Source organism: Mytilus edulis, chromosome 2 (genome assembly GCF_963676685.1).
Source record: "Mytilus edulis chromosome 2, xbMytEdul2.2, whole genome shotgun sequence".
Taxonomy (NCBI): Eukaryota; Metazoa; Mollusca; class Bivalvia; order Mytilida; family Mytilidae; genus Mytilus; species Mytilus edulis.
This window is the reverse complement of record NC_092345.1, coordinates 107,411,821-107,433,884: the sequence shown is the minus strand read 5'-3', so window position 1 is coordinate 107,433,884 and position 22,064 is coordinate 107,411,821. Positions and strand designations below refer to the sequence as shown.

The 22,064-nt window shown below is 32.3% G+C and overlaps 1 protein-coding gene across 1 annotated transcript; it reads right to left on the bottom strand.

The window, feature by feature from the left end:
* Positions 1 to 652: 652 nt before the first annotated feature.
* LOC139513887 (uncharacterized) lies at positions 653 to 21,507 on the bottom strand. The gene is made up of 13 exons (XM_071302827.1): positions 21,384 to 21,507; positions 14,511 to 14,615; positions 12,719 to 13,008; positions 11,805 to 11,970; positions 11,360 to 11,431; positions 10,079 to 10,233; positions 8,935 to 9,012; positions 7,646 to 7,756; positions 7,240 to 7,379; positions 5,049 to 5,116; positions 2,206 to 2,306; positions 1,553 to 1,612; positions 653 to 931 (listed from the first exon to the last, which is right to left on the bottom strand). The coding sequence occupies exons 8-12, from the start codon at positions 7,685 to 7,687 to the stop codon at positions 1,565 to 1,567; spliced, it is 399 nt and encodes a 132-aa protein (XP_071158928.1). The 5' UTR covers positions 7,688 to 7,756; positions 8,935 to 9,012; positions 10,079 to 10,233; positions 11,360 to 11,431; positions 11,805 to 11,970; positions 12,719 to 13,008; positions 14,511 to 14,615; positions 21,384 to 21,507; the 3' UTR covers positions 653 to 931; positions 1,553 to 1,564.
* Between the last annotated feature and the right edge of the window lie 557 nt (positions 21,508 to 22,064).

The window sequence follows — 22,064 nt, the reverse complement described above, 5'->3', positions numbered from 1 at the left end:
TCTTTTTCATTTTTAGCCATGGCGTTGTCAGTTTGTTTAAGATTTATGAGTTTGACTGTCCCTTTGGTATCTTTCGTCCCTCTTTTTTGAGAGGGACATTAATTTTCATTTATAATGGAGACCTAGCAGAACAAGTAAATTTACAAGTGCGTAATGGGAGTTATCTTTAAGGTTTTCAAATTTTTTAATTACATTAATTTGTTGTTATTCTAAATTCTTTTGACATCAGAAATTATTTTTTAGGAAGAATTAGTTTATCCGGCGATACATCACTTTCAATTCATTATACTGAATGATATGGCTTTATGTCGGTTAAAAGCTTATTAGAGCTTATGTTTGTCTATGTTTATATACCATGCCGACTCTAAATAAAGCTTTTTTATTTATCATTTATTATTATTATACTTTGCATTGTCTGGAACCAGTCTTCAATTGACAAAGTGAAGTAACTAAACAGAATCAAATCGGTAGTTGGCAAAATGGACTATTAGATCGATGTTTTATATAAAATCATAATGTTATGTAAATTGTGGGGTTTGCTGTCGTAAATCCGAAATAATAGCGCATATGCATTCTGGTTTGTCCAAGCATATCAACAACACAAGAAGACCGCATTTTAAAAAAGAAAAAGAACTATAACACTTAATACTGAATTTGTTTTATATGTGTTTCGTATTTAAAAGATATGAAGACATTTTAACATGTTGATACGACAATGTTGCATAAATAAGACACACAATTTACTATGGTTTTTCAAAGATAAGTCATTATTCTCTTTATTAAACTCTCGAAAAAGGGCGAAAAATTAAAAATATAAAAAAGAGAATAAGACTGATAACATGTCTCCATTGAGTTTCTGCTGGCTTTTTATTTTGGCTTTCACAAATTTTATCTTGCTGTTCATTTACGTTATTTGCTGGCCTAGGCTTTCCTGAAAATACATAAATATAAGTCATACTTGGTGTATGTATCAATATTTGAATCCTTGAAATATTTATGTACCAATTTTTTTTGGTATTTTCATACGTGTTCATATGTAAGATACAGTTTTTGATTTAATCTGAGATATAAATATAAATCAAACAGCTTTTTCTGTGATATTTATTTTTTTAACTATTTTATAAGTTGGCAAAATAATGAGCAGTCTAACTTTTTAAACAACACCAAAGCATATAGAAAATAAATAAAACTAGGACTTCGTCTATTTATTCCGTCCGAGGAGCTTTTCTCAATTAACCTTTATTATGAACGCTTTAAATAAAACATTATCATTTCGAAGTCATGCACATCAACGTATCTAAATACATTTAGAGCTTTATGACAGAAATAACCTATGATGAGTAGAAATTCTAAGTGAACTAATCTTTTGTCAGAATCTCTGTTTTTTTGTAATTTCTTAATTCTAAATAACGACCACGTTTTCCTTCCGCAATAAATCTTTTTTATAATCAATATGAATAATGCAATGAAAGTAATATATTTATAGTAAACGAAACACTTTCAATACATAAAAGAAGGCGAAACAATATAAATATAAAAAAGAAAGTTTTACTAATCACATGTTTCATTCGAGGTTCTTGCCTTCCATTTTCATTTGATGATCTAGGCTTTCCTGAAAATTAATAGAGATGTGAGGTTAGGCTGGTAAACACCTAACAAACAAATTGGGTTTTATAAAGGAATATTTTAGAACAATCAGGCAATGTGTTTTACTTTTGAACCAGCAAATGTGTCGTTCAGAGAAAAATGAAAATTGAAAGAACACGACACTGTCGTTTGTTGCACGAAGTTGTATCATCGTAAACGATATATTTTTACCTTTTTCGTATTTTTTTACATACTAAATACGATATACAATAATATAATTCATTTCAATGGTACAATAATAGAGTCCTTATCAAAGGACACAAAGCAACATAGCATTTGTATGATTATCCAACTTATGGTTTTGAATGTTATATCGATATTTGTACGCTCACCTTGTATCATTAAGTGAAAAAAATTTAAAATCGTATATTAACATTTAAACTGTCCCTTTTATTGTAGAAAAACTTAGAGTTAAGTGTGCTCGTTCGTTCGAACCCCGTCAAAACAAAGACTTGACAATTTGTAAATATTCTATTCAGCTAAAAACAAATAAAAAACGTCTATATAACAAACTTTTATCAATAGAAAGTTTTGTCTGAGTATCATGGTTATACATACCTGCAACTGAGACGATTCCCGATCAACCTTCTGTACTGTCGCAGGGTTGTCCAGTATTGTTTTGGCCGATTCAAGTCTCTTTCTAATGTATTCTGGTGGATCTATAAAAGGAACAAAGCATTTGCATTAAATACATTTGAATGTAAAAGCCCAATCAAAAGTTACAAAGTTGAAAAGCATTAGTTTTTGAAAAGTTTTGAAGGTTTGTCCAAATAAACACAATAGTAGTATACCATTGTTTAAAAACAACAAAGGCAATCGTCGCCTGGGATACACAAACCATAGCGTTTCAACATTGTGTGAACAGTGTGTTTACAGAAATACATATCAATGAGTCTTCTTTTATGATTAATCGGTTTTCTCGTTTGAATTGTTTTTGCATCTTGTCATCTCCTTCGATGCACCTTTTATAGCTCATTTCGCGGTTTTTACTCATTTCCGATAGTGGCAATCATGTAAGTTATATGATTCAAAGTAGATAATGCAATCGATGAAAAGCTGTATTGCGTCAAAACTTTCACACAAAATCACAACCATTTACTTAGAAATAAGGAAATGGGGTATGGTTTCAATGATTTCATATAAAAGGTACATATACATATGAAAGATTCAAACTTGCAATTTAAAAATTCTACTGATTAGTATTTTAATATTCTATAAAATTCGTGAAGACACCTTACAATAAAAGAGGGACGAAAGATACCAAAGGGACAGTCAAACTCATAAATCTAAAACAAACTGACAACGCCATGGTTAAAAATAAAACAAACAGAAGACAAACAGAAAAAAAACCAATAGTACACATGACACAACATAGAAAACTAAAGAATTAACAACACGAACCCAACCAAAAACTAGGGGTGATCTCAGGTGCTCCGGAAGGGTAAGCAGATCCTGCTCCACATGTGGCACCCGTCGTGTTGATTATGTGATTACAAATCCTGTAAATAGTCTAATTCGGTAGGTCACATTCATGAAAGGGAAGGGGATTGTATTTACGACGTTAGGAACATATCCGATATCATTTGTGAAACGGTTATTCCATAACGGTCAACCAACTCGTGATGGCGTCCATAAAATTTACTTCAACTTCACCATTTGGAACTCTTGGTTTAATAGCTTACTTGTAAGCAGTAACCCTCTATCAAGAAAATCATGATAGGAAATGCAAACACGGGAATATCGTATCAATTGGGAGATATATACCCCGTATGCAGGTGCTGCTGGAATGTTGCTACTTAGAAATGGAAAGTTCACAATTGGAAAGCTGAAATCATCTCTTTTGTCGTAAAGTTTTGTCTTCAACCGACCCTCATTGTCAATTTCTAGATGTAAGTCAAGATATGAAGCCGACTTAACTGTATCTGTAGTATCTCCAATTCGATGGGAAAGATGCGTTCCACATAGTCACCAAATGTTGAATTGTTTAGTGAAAGAACGTCATCTATATAGCGGAAAATAGAGTTAAAGGATATTGCTAACTTCTTATCTTTCTTCCCAAGAAGTTCCTGCATGAAGTCAGCCTCATAATAATAAAGAAACAAGTCGGCAAGTAGAGGGGCACAGTTTGTTCCCATTGGGATGCCGACAGTCTGTTGAAAAACACGTCCTCCGAACGTTACAAATATGTTGTAAATCAAGAAATCAAGCATCTTGACAATATCGGTTTCAGAGAATTTTTTGTTTGAATCAGAATGATTTTTTAGAAAGTAGGATTTATCCCTCCCTAAGACAAGATACTTGTATCTGCGTTGGCCATGAAGCAAAGTAATACCAACTTTTTTAATTTGTCTTTTAGTTTGGAATGTGGAATACTTGTGTAAAGAGTAGAAAAATCAAATGTTTTTATACTATTACAAGATAAAAGAGAGTTAGATTGTATGTACTCTAAAAGATCTTTCGGATTTTTAAGTATCTGATTAACGCCACCTCTAGAATAGGCGGTTTCACAATAACTTTGAAGCCCATCTTTGATTGCTGATAAAATAGATGTTAATAATTTATAAAAAGGTTTCGTGGAGCACTTGGAAGACCCAGCGATATACCGTTGTTTGTAAGGACATTTATGTAGTTTAGATATCCAATACAGTGATGGAAGATCCAGTTCTTCATCTTTGGTTGAAATACCAAAGAACAGACCTATGATTATCCAGGATTTCCTCTTTGGTAAGTGTCGTGAGGGTATATGTTGAGTTTCTAAGTGAATTGTCTATACCTAATTCGTTTATCAAGCAATTAATGTAATGACTTTTACAGACAAAATTGATGTTATTTGGGGCTTTGTCTGCGGGGACAACAACATATTTATCATTGAGGTCGGATAGGTGTTTAGCAACATTTGGGTCTTTAAAGATTGACGTAGCATGGGCATTGAAGGACCCATTCAGTTTCTTAATTCTGATTTGTATTAACGACCTCACTGCCTTCATCCATTCGGATAGAGTGTCTACGTCTTCCTTCTCGCGCTTAGCCCATTGCTCTGGCATAATCCTCGACTGAATCCATCAAAATTTTAAAGTTGTATTTCCAATTGATGGATTTAGGCTCACGATATTTCGGACCCCTCGATAATACATTTCGTAGAGAAGTGTTATTAACAATGTTAAGGTCACCGGTAATAACGTGGGCAGCAGGATTATATGTGAATTGGGAACTAGCACAAGTGCAATCAGGAGGTTAAGACTTGAAGTCGTCAATATCGAGATCCTGCAAAACGCGTTTGTAATTGAAAATTTTAGTTGCAATAGGTTTGGTATAGGTATAAGAAATTATTGGTACAGACTGGTCAATAAAACACACGTGTTATTAAATAACACAATTAGAGATAATTTAAAACAACATACCTTGACTAAACCACGTCTTCAAATCTTCCCATCTCATTGTCATTGTTTCTGCTGTCAATTGACTTTCCCTGAAATCATAATTCATTAATAATCATTTCACTTGTTAATCATAGTTGGCTTGATAAAAAAGGGAAAAAAGGAATGTTAGAAGGAAATTGTATATGTCATTATAATGCAAAGTACAAAAATAGAAAAAAAATATGTGATACGTATAGCTATATTGACAGTATGCATGTATTCATTTAAAGAATGTGAGCTTCAAACTGATCCAGAGTATGCATTGTAGCATTGGTCGTCACATAAATGAAATTGTTCCAATGATAACAATGAATTTTTAGTGGGATTGATTATTGCTTAAAGCTACATTTTCAAAAAAATGTGGAAAAGAATGTTCAAAAACACATACACAAACACCTTACAGGTTTGTACTAGTAAACACTTACACAAACACCATACATGTTTGTACTAGTAAACACTTACACAAACACCATACATGTTTGTACTAGTAAACACTTACACAAACACCATACAGGTTTGTACTAGTAAACACTTACACAAACACCATACAGGTTTGTACTAGTAACAACTTACACAAACACCATACAGGTTTGTACTAGTAAACACTTACACAAACACCATACAAGTTTGTACTAGTAAACACTTACACAAACACAATACAGGTTTGTACTAGTAAGGAAGTAGTATCAATTTGAGTAAGATATGTACAAGAAACAGTCGTATACTTATACATCCCGTCATTGTGTTGCTGTGTAAGATATGTACAAGTAACAGTCTATACTTATACATCCCGTTATTATGTTGTTGGTAAGATATGTACAAGTAACAGTCATATATTTATACATCCCGTCATTGTGTTGCTTTGTAAGATATGTACAAGTAACAGTCGTTTACTTATACATCCCGTCATTGTGTTACTGTGTAAGATATGTACAAGTAACAGTCGTTTACTTATACATCCCGTCATTGTGTTGCTTTGTAAGATATGTACAAGTAACAGTCGTTTACTTATACATCCCGTCATTGTGTTACTGTGTAAGATATGTACAAGTAACAGTCGTTTACTTATACATCCCGTCATTGTGTTACTGTGTAAGATATGTACAAGTAACAGTCGTTTACTTATACATCCCGTCATTGTGTTGCTGTGTAAGATATGTACAAGTAACAGTCATATATTTATACATCCCGTCATTGTGTTGCTTTGTAAGATATGTACAAGTAACAGTCGTTTACTTATACATCCCGTCATTGTGTTGCAGTGCTATGATCAATTTTTGTATTCTTGTTTTTTGTAAATTTTACTGATGTGCTTTGTGTATATGTTTTTTTTAGTTTCTTTGTTACATTTGACGCGGCTTTGTACTTATGCATCCCGTCATTGTGTGAATGTGCTATGGCTAGTTCTTATCTTTCATTTTTATGGTGTGCTTTGTCTATATGCCTTTTAGTGTTTCTTTGTTACATATTTCTCTGTTTTATAGTGATTAAGACTATAACACAATGTTGACTGCTGTACCTCAATTTGGACATGTTTACCTCTTATGTTAGTTTGTTTTGTTAACACGTCGTTGTCAATATAATGGAATTTAATGCGACTGTCATACAAAAAAAGTAAATCACAAAAATCCCGAAAGCCGAGGCAAATCCAAAAAGGAAAGTCCCTAATCAAATGGCAAAATAAAAGCACAAACACATCAAACTAATGGATAACATCTGTCATATTCCTGATTTGGTTAGGGACTTTCCGTTTCGAATTTTCCTCGGCGTTCGGTATTTTTATGATTTTACTTTTCTCATAACTACACTTACCGAAAACTGAAGAGTAGTAAACCCTTAGTTTTTCTTGTGACATTTAATGTACCAAAAAAAAAAAAAAAAAGAGACTGCAACGATGCCATATCGTACCAGCACAGCGCTTAACTTGGGACAAATTGTACAAAAATAATTTGATGAAAATCTCCATAAAAAATCTCCTTTGTTTAGTAAAACAAAAAAATCTCATATTAGAAATCTAAACACCAAATAATTCCTTGTTCATACTTAAGCCTAAGCAGTATAACGAATTTAAATAGTAGACAGGATCCAATACTATAAAATAAGAAATTAACAGTACGACAAAAGAAATGTATGCGTATGAACTGAAATGTTCTTATGAAGCAAGATAACGTACTCTTCTTCAGCTAATTCTGTTAAAACTTCGTAAAAGTTAACTTGCTCAAGCATTCCTTCGTCTTCCTCGCGTCTCACTTTCAGTACTATGTCATAAGTGGTTGTTTGTCCTGAAGTTACCTCTATTTTTGACTTGTATTCCTGTTGATAAAAATTATGAAATCTTGATTTATATTGACAGTGAAACGTTTTCAGTATTGCACATGCTGATTTATCCGTATTAGGTCTTATTTGCTCATATCATTTAATAATAGAACATATTCGTTGTTATTAGAAATGTAGTAACTGTCATGTAAGATGGAATTAAACAAAATAATTTAATGTGGTTAATATTTTATTAAATACAATGTTTCTACCCTTATGTATGGCAGATAAATTACTCCGTTGCGTTTTAAATAGGTACTTGCCTCAATTTGTACTTTAACAATGGCTAGTTTTTCTTGGAGCATATTTCTTTCTTCTCTTAGTTTGGAAATTGTTCTAGAATCTTCCTGTTTCTCTTTGTAGACACTACTTATCTTAAAATAACAATAATATTCTTGGAATTATGGTTTATAACTTATAATTTTGGAAATTGTTCTAGAATCTTCCTGTTTTTCTTTGTAGACACTTCTTAAATAACACTAATAATATTCTTGGAGATTAAGATATTTGCAATATTAACAGGCTTCTAAAATTCTCAAAAGAGGGGAGAAAGATACCAGAGGAACAGCCAAACTCAAAGATCGAAATAAACTGACATCGCCATGGCTAGCAAAGAAAAAGGCAAGCAGACAAATATTACTTCACAAGACACAACATAGAAAACTAAATACATAACAACACGAACCCCCCAAAACTGGGGGGGGGGGGGGTGTGAACTCGGGTGCTACGGAAAGGTACGCAGATCCTGCTCCTCATGTGGCATCCATCGTGTTGCTCGTGTTATTACAAACCCGGTAAATAGTCTAATGCGGAAGGTCACATTTGTGAAACGGGAAGGGGATTGTAATTACGACATAAGGAACATATCCGATATCATTTGTGAAACGGTTATTTCATAACGGTCAACCAACTCGTGATGGCGTCTGTAAAATTTACAAAGGGATGATTTCAACTTCACCGTAAAGTATCACTTTTAACTGCACCATAAAGGATCACTTTCATGAGTGTGACCTACCGGATTTGTCACATAAGCTACACGACGGGTGCCACATGTGGAGCAGGATCTGCTCACCCTTCCGGAGCACCTGAGATCACCCCTATATTTCGGTGGGGTTCTTGCTTATTCTTTAGTTTTCTATGTTGTGTCATGTGTACTATTGTTTGTCTGTCTGTTTGTTTTTTTTTTATTTTTAGACATGGCGATGTCAGTTTATTTTCGATTTATTAGTTTGACTGTCCCTATTGTATCTTTCGTCCCTCTTTTATAACAGTTAACTTTACAAATTGTGTTTTGTTTTTCATTCCTTCTTCCCATCAAACACAGCAAGCCAGCGCTGTCAAAAATGTGTATTAGAATAAACTCAAAACATATAAGTTAACTAAAATTAAAAATCATACAACACTAACAAAGGCAAGAGGTCCTGATAAATATCTCGTTTTGCTACTTACTTTAGCTTTGAACTAGAATTTTGTAAATGCTTTGTGTCTTAAGTTGTTCTGTGCTTTTATTTATTTTACTAATCTAAAGACATTACATATTGGCTACATTTACCTGTCTCTCAAATTCTTCTTTCTGCTCTATGACGAGTTTATCATACTTAGAATACTCGATCTTCTTTACCTTAGTTACCTGTTAATAATAAGGTTTGTTTCCTTCACTCAATGTTTAATCACAGACTAAATAACAATTTTAACAAATAGGTTTAAACAGATATTTCTTTTAATCTCAGATTTAAAAAACGTTATGTATACATCATAATTCATTCATTATTACCGGTTATTTTGTTTAGTTTGGGGAATACGAAAAACATTGTCATTTCCAATTTCATTGTATTGCTGGAGTCCCGGAGTAAGGACAAACACACTGTACATTGCGCACAAGACACAATAAATCCAAAATTCGGACCTTAATATAAACTTATATATCACTTTATCTAGTTATCCAATAAAATTGAGAATGGAAATGGGGAATGTGTCAAAGAGACAACAACGCGACCAAATAAAAAACAACAGCAGAGGGTCACCAACAGGTCTTCAATGTAGCGAGAAATTCCCGCACCCGGAGGCGTCCCTCTGCTGGCCCCTAAACAAATATATACTAGTCCAGTGATAATGAACGCCATACTAATTTCCAAATTGTACACAAGAAACTAAAATTAAAATAATACAAGACTAACAAAGGCCAGAGGCTCCTGACTTGGGACAGGCGCAAAAATTCGGCAGGGTTAAACATGAGATCTCAACCCTCCCCCTATACCTCTAACCAATGTAGAAAAGTAAACGCATAACAATACGCACGCTGTAAGTTTTTGCTTACAGCAATTTTTCTTAATCTTTTGTAAATTTATGGGTTTACACATTGTTGTTCCGATAATAATTTTTTTTTGCCTCTGTCTTACAAGTGTTATGTTAGTTTCCGTTAGCTATCAAACAAGGGTTAGTCCACTTTACTTAATGAAATGTCTGTACCAAGTCACGACGGTTGTATTCCATTTGTACGATGCATTTGAGGTTTTGATTTTGCCATTTGATAAGGGACTTTACGTCTTTAATTTTCCTTGGAGTTTGGTAAAAAAAATTATCTTACTTTACATTGTACTTTTCTCAGATACAAAGGGCTTAATTGTGTGAATGCAAATAAATAAAAAAAAAAATTAATTGTTTTCATAATTTACTCAAGAAAAACTATTACTTACTTCAGTTCTAAATTCTGCCTCTAGCTTTCAAAGTAGTTTTGTACTTTCGTCCAGAATGTAGATTGCATATTGAAAATCAATCTGGAAACATCTCTCAAGGACACTTCTATTAATTCCTCCGCAGTCTCCGCTTGTACCCGAACAGATTCGAATAGCTAACAAATTAAAAAAAAAATATATATTTAAAGGTGAGAACATTAATTATATACATCTTCATATGTTAAAGATGTATGCAGCAGGATTCACGCATTACAGGAGACGCTTAATCAACGCATCATGTCTCTCTCCTTTTAAAGTTTTTATGATATTTTGTTAATTATTACCTAGTTATATATATTTCAAGTCAACTAATGAATTTTGAATATCGGTAAATTAATTGTTGCTTACATGTGAATTGTTTTAGTGATTCATAAACAGATATATCATGTTAAGGAGGGGTATTTGCGAAAAATACCAGTCGAGAGAATGTTAAATTTCGCGAGCCGTAAGTCGATTGAAATTCATTCTCAAGACTGGTATTTTCGCAAATACCCCTCAAGAACATGCTATATCTGTTTAATTACACCGAATGTTAATGTTCAAAAACGCATTGATGATCGTGACGTTACAAGCGTCCAGTAGAGTAGAGTATTTTTTGGCAAATACCACGGCAGAGAGGGTAAAAAAAGGCATATCCTTTTGGAAAATACCACGGCGGCGTTAAAAAATGAACGATATTCAGTAAATTGGTGAAAAATACACTTGCTATGAACCAATCAAAATCCAGGATTCTTACATAAGGTGTAATTTATTCAATAACTCTATGGACGTCTTAATTTGAAATTATATAATTTTCAACATGTATTTCTTTCATTTGATGTCCATTTTGGTCATATAGTTTTTAACGTGTTTATGTCGTCTACATCGCTGGCTTTGTGTTTGGGTTTGACTGTTTCTTATATATAAAATCAAGGAAAGCGCTTTGGGCGTACGTAATTTATTAAGTGTTGTAATCCTTATTAAGCACTCAGTCGAAAAAAGTGCTAGTGAAACGTTAGACGTAATGAGAACATCAGCTGTATTCTGTGCTTTTGTACTGTCTTGATTTATGTCAAACTAATCATAGGTTATCGGTTAATAAATTAAGCAACTGTTCAAAAGATTTAAATCTATTATGAGTCTTATGTAGACGAAACGCGCATCTGGCGTATTAAATTATAATCCTGGTACCATTGATAAGTAATTACGCGTATTTTGAATACAAATGATTTTAAACTCCGAAAGGATTTATCAAAAACAAACCTTAAGCTTTCGTTCACATGTCTCCATTCTCTTTTCTGTGATCTTGGTTGTCGTTTCTTGCCTATAGTATTTCTGAAATATAACGAATAGAACGGATTAGCCGTTGAAAAATAAATTCAGCTTGCAATCCGGATTTTTGTAGCACAGTGTTGAATTAATCGAAACCCTTAGAAGATGTTTGTAATCTAAAACTGCGATCTTACTTCAGTACATTTTCGGCTTTTATAACAATGACTAACAAAACGTATACAAAATTCATTAACTTTATTTGTTCACAATTTTGTGCATCCTCACAACATCTGAAGCCCTCAGATTTGTTCAAAATCTTCTACATATAATCAAATTACACACATTCACGCTGTTAAAGTACACCCTTGGAAATTTTATGTTAACATGATACATCGGTTTTTTTAAAATATAATAATAATACTATTTTACCACTTGCCTCTTTTAATGCGGTATTTTTTTCTTCCACTTCAACATATTCTTGTGTTCTCTGCTCAAGTGTTTGCTGTGTGTTTCGAAGTTTTAATTCAAGTTCATTGACAGTCTCGGATTGCTTCATATAGTTGTCCAACATGTGTTGGTACTTAGATTTGAAATCTTCAACACTGTAATAAATACAATAACGAATTCATAAAGTACAATCTATCAAAAAAGTAAATCGCAAAATAAATTTAAACTCCGAGGAAAATTCAAAATGAAAAGTTCCTTATCAGAGGCATATCTTGGTTGCAAGTCAATAATTTGATCTTATCTGCATCTGGTCCAATGTTTAGTTTTGGACCCTATTATTATTTAGCATCATTAAAGCGTAAACTTAAATAATAAAACGTATAGTGTTTTTGAGAAATATGGATTTGAAATCGGGGATATAAATACAACTTTTAGAGCGATGTTTTCGGATTTTATGTAATTTTTATACAAATACACACTTATTTTGAAAGATTCCATTCGATAAAATATCATATAATAAAATAGATAAATGCATTATTGTTTTTATTTTCAGTTACAGTTCAACGAGCTTATATTATTAGAGTTTTACCAAAAAATCTGTGACACTTTACTGTAAACTGTTGCAGTTCTAATATTTCAAATGCAAAAATGTTTGCATAACTATTGGAGCGACTTGGAGACAAAAAGTAGAGTAGTTTTTTTGTAGATCTTTTAACCTAAAAAACTGTTGTCCAAAAATCTTCGACGAAAATAGAACTCAAAGTTTAAAAGGGAGTGGAATATTAAAATTTCTATATTTGATGTCCTCTTTTGAATCTCTGAAATTGAATACAACTATGGTCTCAGACTAAAATGTAAGTCACATACAAAAGATGCCAGATAATATCCTTTTACTTCTCTCACCTTTCCTTCAATCTCACAGTGTGCGTCTCTAGAGTGATGACCTCGCCTTGGAGCCTATCTACCGTCTGAATTTCTTCATGATACTCAGTCTTAAGGCTTTCAATTGCTTCACTGTATGACCTCCTCTCCACTTCAAGTTTGCTCCATATTTTTGCATCATCTTTCACTACTTTGTTAATCAGTATTGACAGAAAACGAGTGTTTAAGTCATACATTCGATCTTCCAAGGAACTTTTTGCAAATGCTGGTGTAAAATTAGCAACATGGGCAAAAACCTTTTCTTCAAAACTCTGAAACGAATCCAGAATTTAAAGGCCTTCTAGTATCTTCAATCAAAAAGCATTGAAAGATTTGAATAAATAAATATAAGTATCAAAGAATAGATAGTTTACATCACTTATATAATAAGAAAACAAAAGTAATTGTTATGCATATTAACGTCTTACATGTTGAGCAGTGTCAGCTCACCCACCTGATATCACCCCAGTTGTTGATGGGTTTCGTGTTGCTTAGTCTTTAGTTTTCTATGTAGTGTAGTTGTTTAGTATTGTTTGTCTGTTTGTCCTTTATATTTTTATCCATTGCTTTGTTTGTTTATTCTCGATCTATGAGTTTGAATGTCAATGATATCTTTCGCCACTCTTTTTTAAACCGAAACTTTACATGCCGTTGCTTTGCTTAGTGTCGTATATTAAAAATACCTACACGGCTAATGTTGATGAGTAATGCAGGTTATGGTATCAACAAAATAGTAATAATACAAAAGTAATAGAAACCGAAGTAATAAGATGCATATTATGTGCATTTTGAGAATTTATTTCATATCAGTTTAATCTGTTTTCACGGTCTCACTACTTTTAGAGTTCATACGATTTCCTCAGTTTTTATGTCTTATTTTGATTTGATTTCTTAATTGGTGAGAATTGAACATCGGTAAACTATTGTTGACTTTATTCAATCGACTAAAAAAAATCCTTTGTACACACAGATTTTAGTCATCTCTCGAACGTACGACCATGTACCTACTATGTACACACAGAGGTTCTAATGCTACACCAGGTCAATACAGAAGAGGTTTTTTTCACTGGGAAAGTGTAACATTTACTTGTCTACGAAAGCTTTCTAATTAGCACTTGTCTGTTTATAAACAGTGTTTGGATCGGAAAGGGAATTTAAATACTTTAATGTCCATCCGATGAGGATCATATGGATCTATTTATTATTAACAGAAAGATACCAATATAATTATGAATTATTATACATTATCCGTCAAAGATAGAGGCTCAAAAAGTTAAATAACAAAAAATAAAGATCTCCAAGGATAAATTTCAAAACGGATAATTACTATATGGCAAAGTCAAAACCTCAAACACATCACACGAAACGAAACTGACTGATTTCAAGATATAGAAAATGGTCGATAAACCTCTCACTTGTATGACAGCGGCATAAAATTCCATAATATTGGCAACATTTTTTTTTAGCAAAACAAACAAACATAACAGGTTAAAATATTGGAACATTCAACTTACGGATTGGATCTTTAGATGTGTATCAAAAAAATACAAAGGTTATTAAATTATACCTGTTAAGGCCCAATAGCCACACAAACGATATAAAAATAAATTAGTTACACCAATTTCTTGTTCTCGCCACTGCATGATTCAAACTCATGTTTCTGTGAAATGAGAGAAAGAGAATGTATGTCCATCTCCCAAGTCAGAAATAAACATTTATATGACATGTGAGAAGGGTTGAAATTATCCTATGGTACAGAATATAAGAATAAGACCTGTACTTTTTCTTGATATTTTGCAGCATGGCATCCAAACTGACTCATCATCATTAGCACCAGAAAACACCAAAACTGCAGCTCCATCTTCTATATTCTTTTCTTCTTGGAAAAATCAATATGAAACAATATATTATATATATGTTACAATCAGTTTTAAAAATATATATCTAATACATTTAAATTTATGCCAATTATTTATTAAAGCTCAGATTAATTTTGCTTTACCATTACCAAAACAACACCCACATAAAGTACTTATTTACAAAAAAGCAAACTGGGAGAACATAAAGAAAGATCTTGAAATAATTCATGATAACTTAAAAGTGAACAAGAAAAATATGACTGTCGATGATCTGTGGAACACCTTCAAAACCAAAACGACAGAAACCATCAACAAAAACATACCTACCAAAGAAATTGAAAAAAAATCAAAACTACCATGGGTAAATAGAGACATAAAAAGACTCATCAGAAAGAAAAACAAACTTTACAAAAAGAAAAAAACATGACTCATCCTACAACAGCAAATACAAAGAGATAAAGACTAAACTCCAAAAAGAGATGAGAAAAGCATACTGGGCATATATTGAAAATATGATCTTCGACATTGACATAAAAGAACCAGACCAACAATGATTCAACAAGCAACCCAAAAAATTATACACGTATATTAAAAGCCAAAGAAATGAGAACACCGGCATTGCACTATTACGAAGTGAAGGTACCCTTCATACAAACCCCTCTGAGAAAGCAAACATCCTTAATAAGCAATTACAATCAGCTTTCACATCTGAAAAAAATATAGAAATACCAACAAAAGAACCTAGTTCACACCCTATAATGGAAAAAATAAACATCAGTAGAGAAGGAGTATATAAACTAATAAAAAATATAAACACTAACAAAGCTACAGGACCAGATACTATCGCTGGCAAAATACTTAAAGAAAACATTGAAATAACTTCATACATTCTTACTATCATCTTCAACAAATCTCTAGAGACAGGCAAAGTACCTTCAGACTGGAACCATGCTAACGTTGCACCAGTATTTAAAAAAGGAGACAAACATCATCCTGGAAATTACAGACCAATATCACTTACCTGCATCTCATGTAAATTATTAGAACATATATTAGCAAGTAACATGATGAAACACCTAGAAACAAACAAAATATTGTATGAACTACAACATGGCTTCAGATCTAAAAGATCATGTGAATCACAAGTAATTTCTCTTGTACACCAACTTGCTCAAAACAACGACAAAAATATTCAAACTGATCCAGTAATCATGGACTTTGCGAAAGCGTTTGATAAAGTGCCACACAAACGCCTACTTTACAAATTAAAACACTATGGCATCTCTGATCAAGCAATTCATTGGATCGATTCGTTCCTCTCCAATAGAACCCAAACAGTACTCCTCGAAAACACAACTTCTAACATAATTCCAGTAACATCAGGTGTTCCTCAGGGGACTGTACTAGGTCCAATACTCTTTCTCATATATATAAACGACCTACCAGACTATCTAAAACACAGCCAAATAAGACTCTTTGCAGACGACAGCATAATCTATCGGCATATAACCTGCCAAAATGATTGCATAAAGCTTCAAGAAGACATAGAAGCAGATATAAAATGGGAGAAAGACTGGCTCATGTCTTTCCACCCGGAGAAATGTAACATCCTTAGAGTATCAACAAAGAAAAAACAAATACATTTTTATTACAACATGCATGATCATATCTTAGAACAGTTCAATCTGCAAAATATTTAGGCATTACACTTTCTTCAGACCTCAATGAAACAATAGTGAGACCAAAACTAGAATACTGCTGTACAGTTTGGGATCCATACACCTCAGAAAATATATATAAGTTGAAACAAGTACAAAGAAGAGCTGCAAGATATACTTGCAACAGATATTACAATACCAGCAGTGTATCTGAAATGATATAACATCTAAAATGGCAATCCTTACAAGAACGCAGACTAAAAACCAGACTCCAAAATGTTGCACAAAGTCATCAACAATGAAATTGCAATACCATCGCAAGATATACTCATAAAAAGCCAGTCTAAAACAAGAACTACCCATCAACAGACATACAGACATCTTCAGTGTAATAAAGACACCTTTAAATTTTCTTTTTTCAGCCAAACAATCAAAGATTGGAACAAATTACCACCCGATATCTCAAACCAAACCTCTACAGACAACTTTAAGGATGCACTCACTCATGAGGTGCTCCTTAAAACACACTCTCATCTGAACTAAATTTGCTTATTGTTTTTATCTTATAGTTATAAAAAAAATATATAAATATATATAAAAAATGTAAAAATTGAAACTTAAAAAATTGTAAATTTCATAAATAAATAAAAGTAATAAAAAAAAAATGAAATTAACTTAAAGCGACCTCATACAGGCATGCGCCGGAAAGTAATCCTCAAAAAGTTGATATTATTCCGTAACTAAAGAAGAAGAAGATTACTGTCATTACTATTATACCATGATGCATTCGAAACAATATGTTTTATTCCATATAAATATTATTTTAGTAGGGTTTTCTATATGTTAAGAAAGGATTTTAAATATTAACCACACACATATATATAAATATATATATATATATATATACTGAGAACTACGTCATCAAATTAACTCAGTCAGTTGAAACAGGTTACATGTAAGCAAGGTTATTATCATTTCCAGACATCTTACAATTTTTATATCAAAATATGGTCCCGACATAAATATTTCATAATTGTTTTAGCTAATTTGATATGTTTACCAGTTGCGTTTGTAAGAATGTTTGCTCTTGCACTACGGTTCACACCAACACGTCTATACAATGCCATTGGTTGAGTTTTGATCTGTATAATTACTATATAGTAATTTGGTTGGACAAAGGATTATTCATTGTGACAATCAATTTAATTACTATGCATGGGAAAATTTCGTAACACTTAGTGTCCACATTACTAAGAACGTTTTTTTTAATCCGTTCTAAGAAATACAAACAAAAGGATATTTTATCCCTTCGATAGCTATTGAGATATTTTCCAATACGCCTACGTGTTAATTCGAACCACTGAAGTTATTCAGAAAAAAAAAGCTTTCTTTGTCGTTGGAAATAATAACTTTTAATTGAAAATAGCAAGTATTAAACATGTAGAAAGTATTCGCTACAATGTATATTTAAAAACATTTGGAAGTCCTTAAACAGACAAAATCAAATTCTCGACTAAATCAAATGTGTTTCATATTTAAGATTTTAAATCATTATTGAGAGAAAACTATGATGTGTTTTATTAAATGACAAATAGTGGATAATTGAGAATTCAAAAAAGGTTCTAGATCAGGATTACAGATATCAAATTTACAGAAGATCTGTCACAACATGATAATTTATTTCAAAATGCATATTGTTCTAAGAATGAAAATGAGTGGTTTAAATACGGATTCGGATTAGATATCCTGATTACAAAAACATTTATTAAAAAAATAGAAGATAAAACTTACGATAATGAAAAAAACATCATATTGAAAGATTCTTGACTTTAAATAATACCTGGCTTATCACTTTTACGCTATACGCCTTTTTTTCTAATTTACAACACTCATGGGCAGCGATAAAAAAAAATTATCTGTTGGCAAGAACATTTAATATAGACATGAAAAGCATTGAAATTTAAAAAAAAAAAAACCATAGTATAATTGCTTTGAATTTTACATTTGCCACCAGTTCCAGCATGAAGGAAACCCTAGTTATTAGAAACAATTTTCACATAATAAGTGATATAAATTTCGAAAATTATCGGAACTATGATACGATGTTTCACCACCAAATATCAAAAATACGAGAACATAAGTCAACATTGTGTTATAATCCTAATCACTATAAAACAAACAAATAATTACCACAGAAGCACAAAATGCATTCAGACAATGCATATTAGCAAGTTAACAACAATTACAAGATTACAAAAAAATACCATTGCACAATAACACAATGAAGGGATGTATAAGTACAGACCCACGTCATATGTATCAAAGAAATAGAAAAAGGCATATAGACAAACTTAAAACAACTAGAGGCTCTTAAGAGCCTGTGTCGCTCACCTTGGTCAATGTGCATACATGTATTAAACAAAGGACACAGATGGATTCATGACAAAATTATGTTTTAATGATGGTGATGTGTTTGTAGATCTTACTTTACTGAATATTCTTGCTACTTACAATTTTCTCTATCTATAATAAACTTGATTCTTTAGTTACACAGAGGAAAATATTTTGTAAAAATTTACAAAAATTAATAAAATTAATGAAAATTGTTAAAATTTTACTATAAAGGAACTCTTTGAGGGGGTCAACTGACCATTTAGGTCATGTTGACTTATTTGACTTACATCTACAAATTGACAATGAGGGTCGGTTGAAAACAAAACTTTACGACAAAAGAGATGATTTCAGCTTTCCAATTGTGAACTTTCCATTTCTAAGTAGCAACATTCCAGCATCACCTGCATACGGGGTATATATCTCCCAATTGATACGATATTCCCGTGCTTGCATTTCCTATCATGATTTTCTTGATAGAGGGTTGCTGCTCACAAGGAAGCTATTAAACCAAGAGTTCCAAATGGTGAAGTTGAAATCATTCCTTCGTAAATTTTACGGACGCCATCACGAGTTGGTTGACCGTTATGGAATAACCGTATCACAAATGATATCGGATATGTTCCTTACATCGTAACTACAATCCCCTTCCCTTTCCTGAATGTGACCTACCGAATTAGATTATTTACCGGATTTGTTATCACATAAGCAACACGACGGGTGCCGCATGTGGAGCAGGATCTGCTTACCCTTCCGGAGCACCTGAGATCACCCCTAGTTTTTTGGTGGGATTCGTGTTGTTAATTCTTTAGTTTTCTAAGTTGTGTCGTGTGTGCTGTTGTTTGTTTTTAGCCATGGCGTTGTCAGTTTGTTTTAGATTTATGAGTTTGACTGTCCCTTTGGTATCTTTCGTCCCTCTTTTGTAGATCTTACTTTGCTGAACATTATTGCTGTTGACAGTTTATCTCTATCTATACTAATATTCAAGATAATAACCAAAAAACAGCAAAATGTCTTTAAAAATTACCAATTGTGGGGCAGCAAACCAATAACCCATTGTCCAATTCATCTGAAAATTTCAGAGCAGATAAATATTGACTAGATAAAAAATTTAACTCTTTCAGATTTGCTCTAAATGCTTTGGTTTTAGAGTTAAAAGCCAAAATCTACATTTTACCCCTATGTTTTTTTTTTAGCCATGGCGGCCATCTTGGTTGGTTGGCCGGGTCACCGGACACATTTTTTAAACAAAATACTCCGATGATGATTGTGGCGGAGTTTGGTAAAATTTGGCCTAGTCGTTTCAGAGTAGAAGATTTTTGTAAAAGACTACAAAATTTACGAAAAAATGGTAAAAAATGACTATAAAGTGCAATAACTCCTTAAGGGGTCAACTGACCATTTTGATCATGTAGACTTATTTGTAGATCTTACTTTGTTGAACATTATTGCTGTTTACAGTTTATCTTTATCTATAATAGTATTCAAGATAATAACCAAAAACGGCGAAATTTCATTAAAATTATCAATTCATGGGCAGTAACCCAACAACGGGTTGTCTGATTCATCTGAAAATTTCAGGGCAGATAAATTTTGACCTGATGAACAATTTTGCCAAAGTCAGATTTGCTTTAAATGGTTTGGTTTCAGAGTTATAAGCCAAAATCTACATTTTACCCCTATGTTCTATTTTTAGCCATGGCGGCCATCTTGGTTGGTTGGCCGGGTCACCGGACACAGTTTTTAACTAGATACTCCAATGATAAGTGTGGCTAAGTTTGGTAAAATTTGACCAAGTAGTTTCAGAGGAGAAGATTTTTGTAAAAGTTAACAGACGACGCCGGACGACGACGACGACGACGACGACGACGGACGACGGACGCAAAGTGATGAGAAAAGCTCACTTGGCCCTTCGGGCCAGGTGATCTAAAAATGAAAGACAAGAAAACAAAAAATATCATAGAACAATACCACACACTGACGATATGCACAAGTAAAGAGTCACGTCGAATGGATATCACCAACATTATACTAAACAGTACAATTAATATTCATAAGGACAAACAAAAAAATACTATAACTCGTTATAAATATGACAAACAACGTCAGGACCCATAATCTATATCTCAAGACCATCGTGTATTATTTGTGAAGTTGATATGGAATATTTGTCAACAAGGTCTAGGTACCTTCCAATGAACCTTTTTCTTTTTAGAAAAAGGACGAAACGTTCTTGAAACACAACTGGTTTTTGACAAGTGTATGAACGAACTCCAAATAATATAAAAATAAGGATAGGTAGGCAAGGAGAGGCGCATAGTTAGTTCTATAGGAAAATTATTTATTTTAAACGATTTCAATAAAACCATACACTAACACTAAAAATAATATAAATATAAAATGTCCACTGAAAATTACCATAAATGATTTTACTATAAACTACCAAGATTAAAAACAATATGACAGACGTGTGTTTCGTGTACAAAAGATTTATCAGTAATGCACGAAAAACTTAAAAAGTTAAAACAAAAAGTACGAATTTGAAGAGTAGTGAGGACACACAATTTTGTGAGGTTTTTGCCAAATACAGGTTTTAATTATTATTGGGTTAGAAATTACTTATGGATTAAAAAAATTCAAACAGTTAATAACAATTTATGACCATATCAATGATAATTCTTGTCTTCACAGAAGTATTGACAACTATAATTACGTCTAAAATTTCTCAAAAAAACTTACCTTGAGGGTTTCAGATGTAAAGTCCCTCTGAGTGTTAAGGTAACATCTATATATACATATGCTATATCTGATTTCCTAGAACATGGGTTTAACCAGTTATTTTTTGTACCCTATAGACAAAGACCGGTAGGAGCGTCGTTCCCATTGATAGACAGTTGAATGTATTGTTGTGATCTTAATATTAGATTATACTATAAAGAATGTATCTATCTTTAATTGTTATAGATATCATATTAATAGGTTTCTTATTGTTTCTTGTATTTTATGATCTTTTGTATTTTATTTTTGTATGTTTGTATTACTAAGGTTATAAACCATTGGTTACATATATGTAGTATCACAGTTTTTATATATAAATTAGTGAACTGTTCAATCATTTTGTTTAATTTGATTAAAAAAAGAAAAGTTTTTCAAGAATAATAGTATTATCAATATTGTTTTCAGGTAAAACGTGATCTATTTGTAAAAAGATATTTTATTACATATACGAATAATTCATTATATTTTTCTAAATTGTTGGATGTTTTATAAAACAGTATGTCTATATAAATAAGGCCGTTAGTTTTCTCGTTTTAATTCTTTTACATTGTCATTCAGGGGCCTTTTATAGCTGACTATGCGGTGTGGGTTTTGCTCATTGTTAAAGGCCGTACGGTGACCTATAGTTGTTAATTTCTGTGT

Excerpts from the sequence above, each read along its gene's own strand:
- LOC139513887 (XM_071302827.1), bottom strand. The coding sequence starts at position 7,687 with ATGCTCCAAGAAAAACTAGCCATTGTTAAAGTACAAATTGAG. Across the intron at positions 2,307-5,048 it reads GAAGACGTGGTTTAGTCAAG|ATCCACCAGAATACATTAGA; the intron begins GTATGTTGTTTT and ends TTCCTTTTATAG. Across the intron at positions 1,613-2,205 it reads GGGAATCGTCTCAGTTGCAG|GAAAGCCTAGATCATCAAAT; the intron begins GTATGTATAACC and ends ATTAATTTTCAG.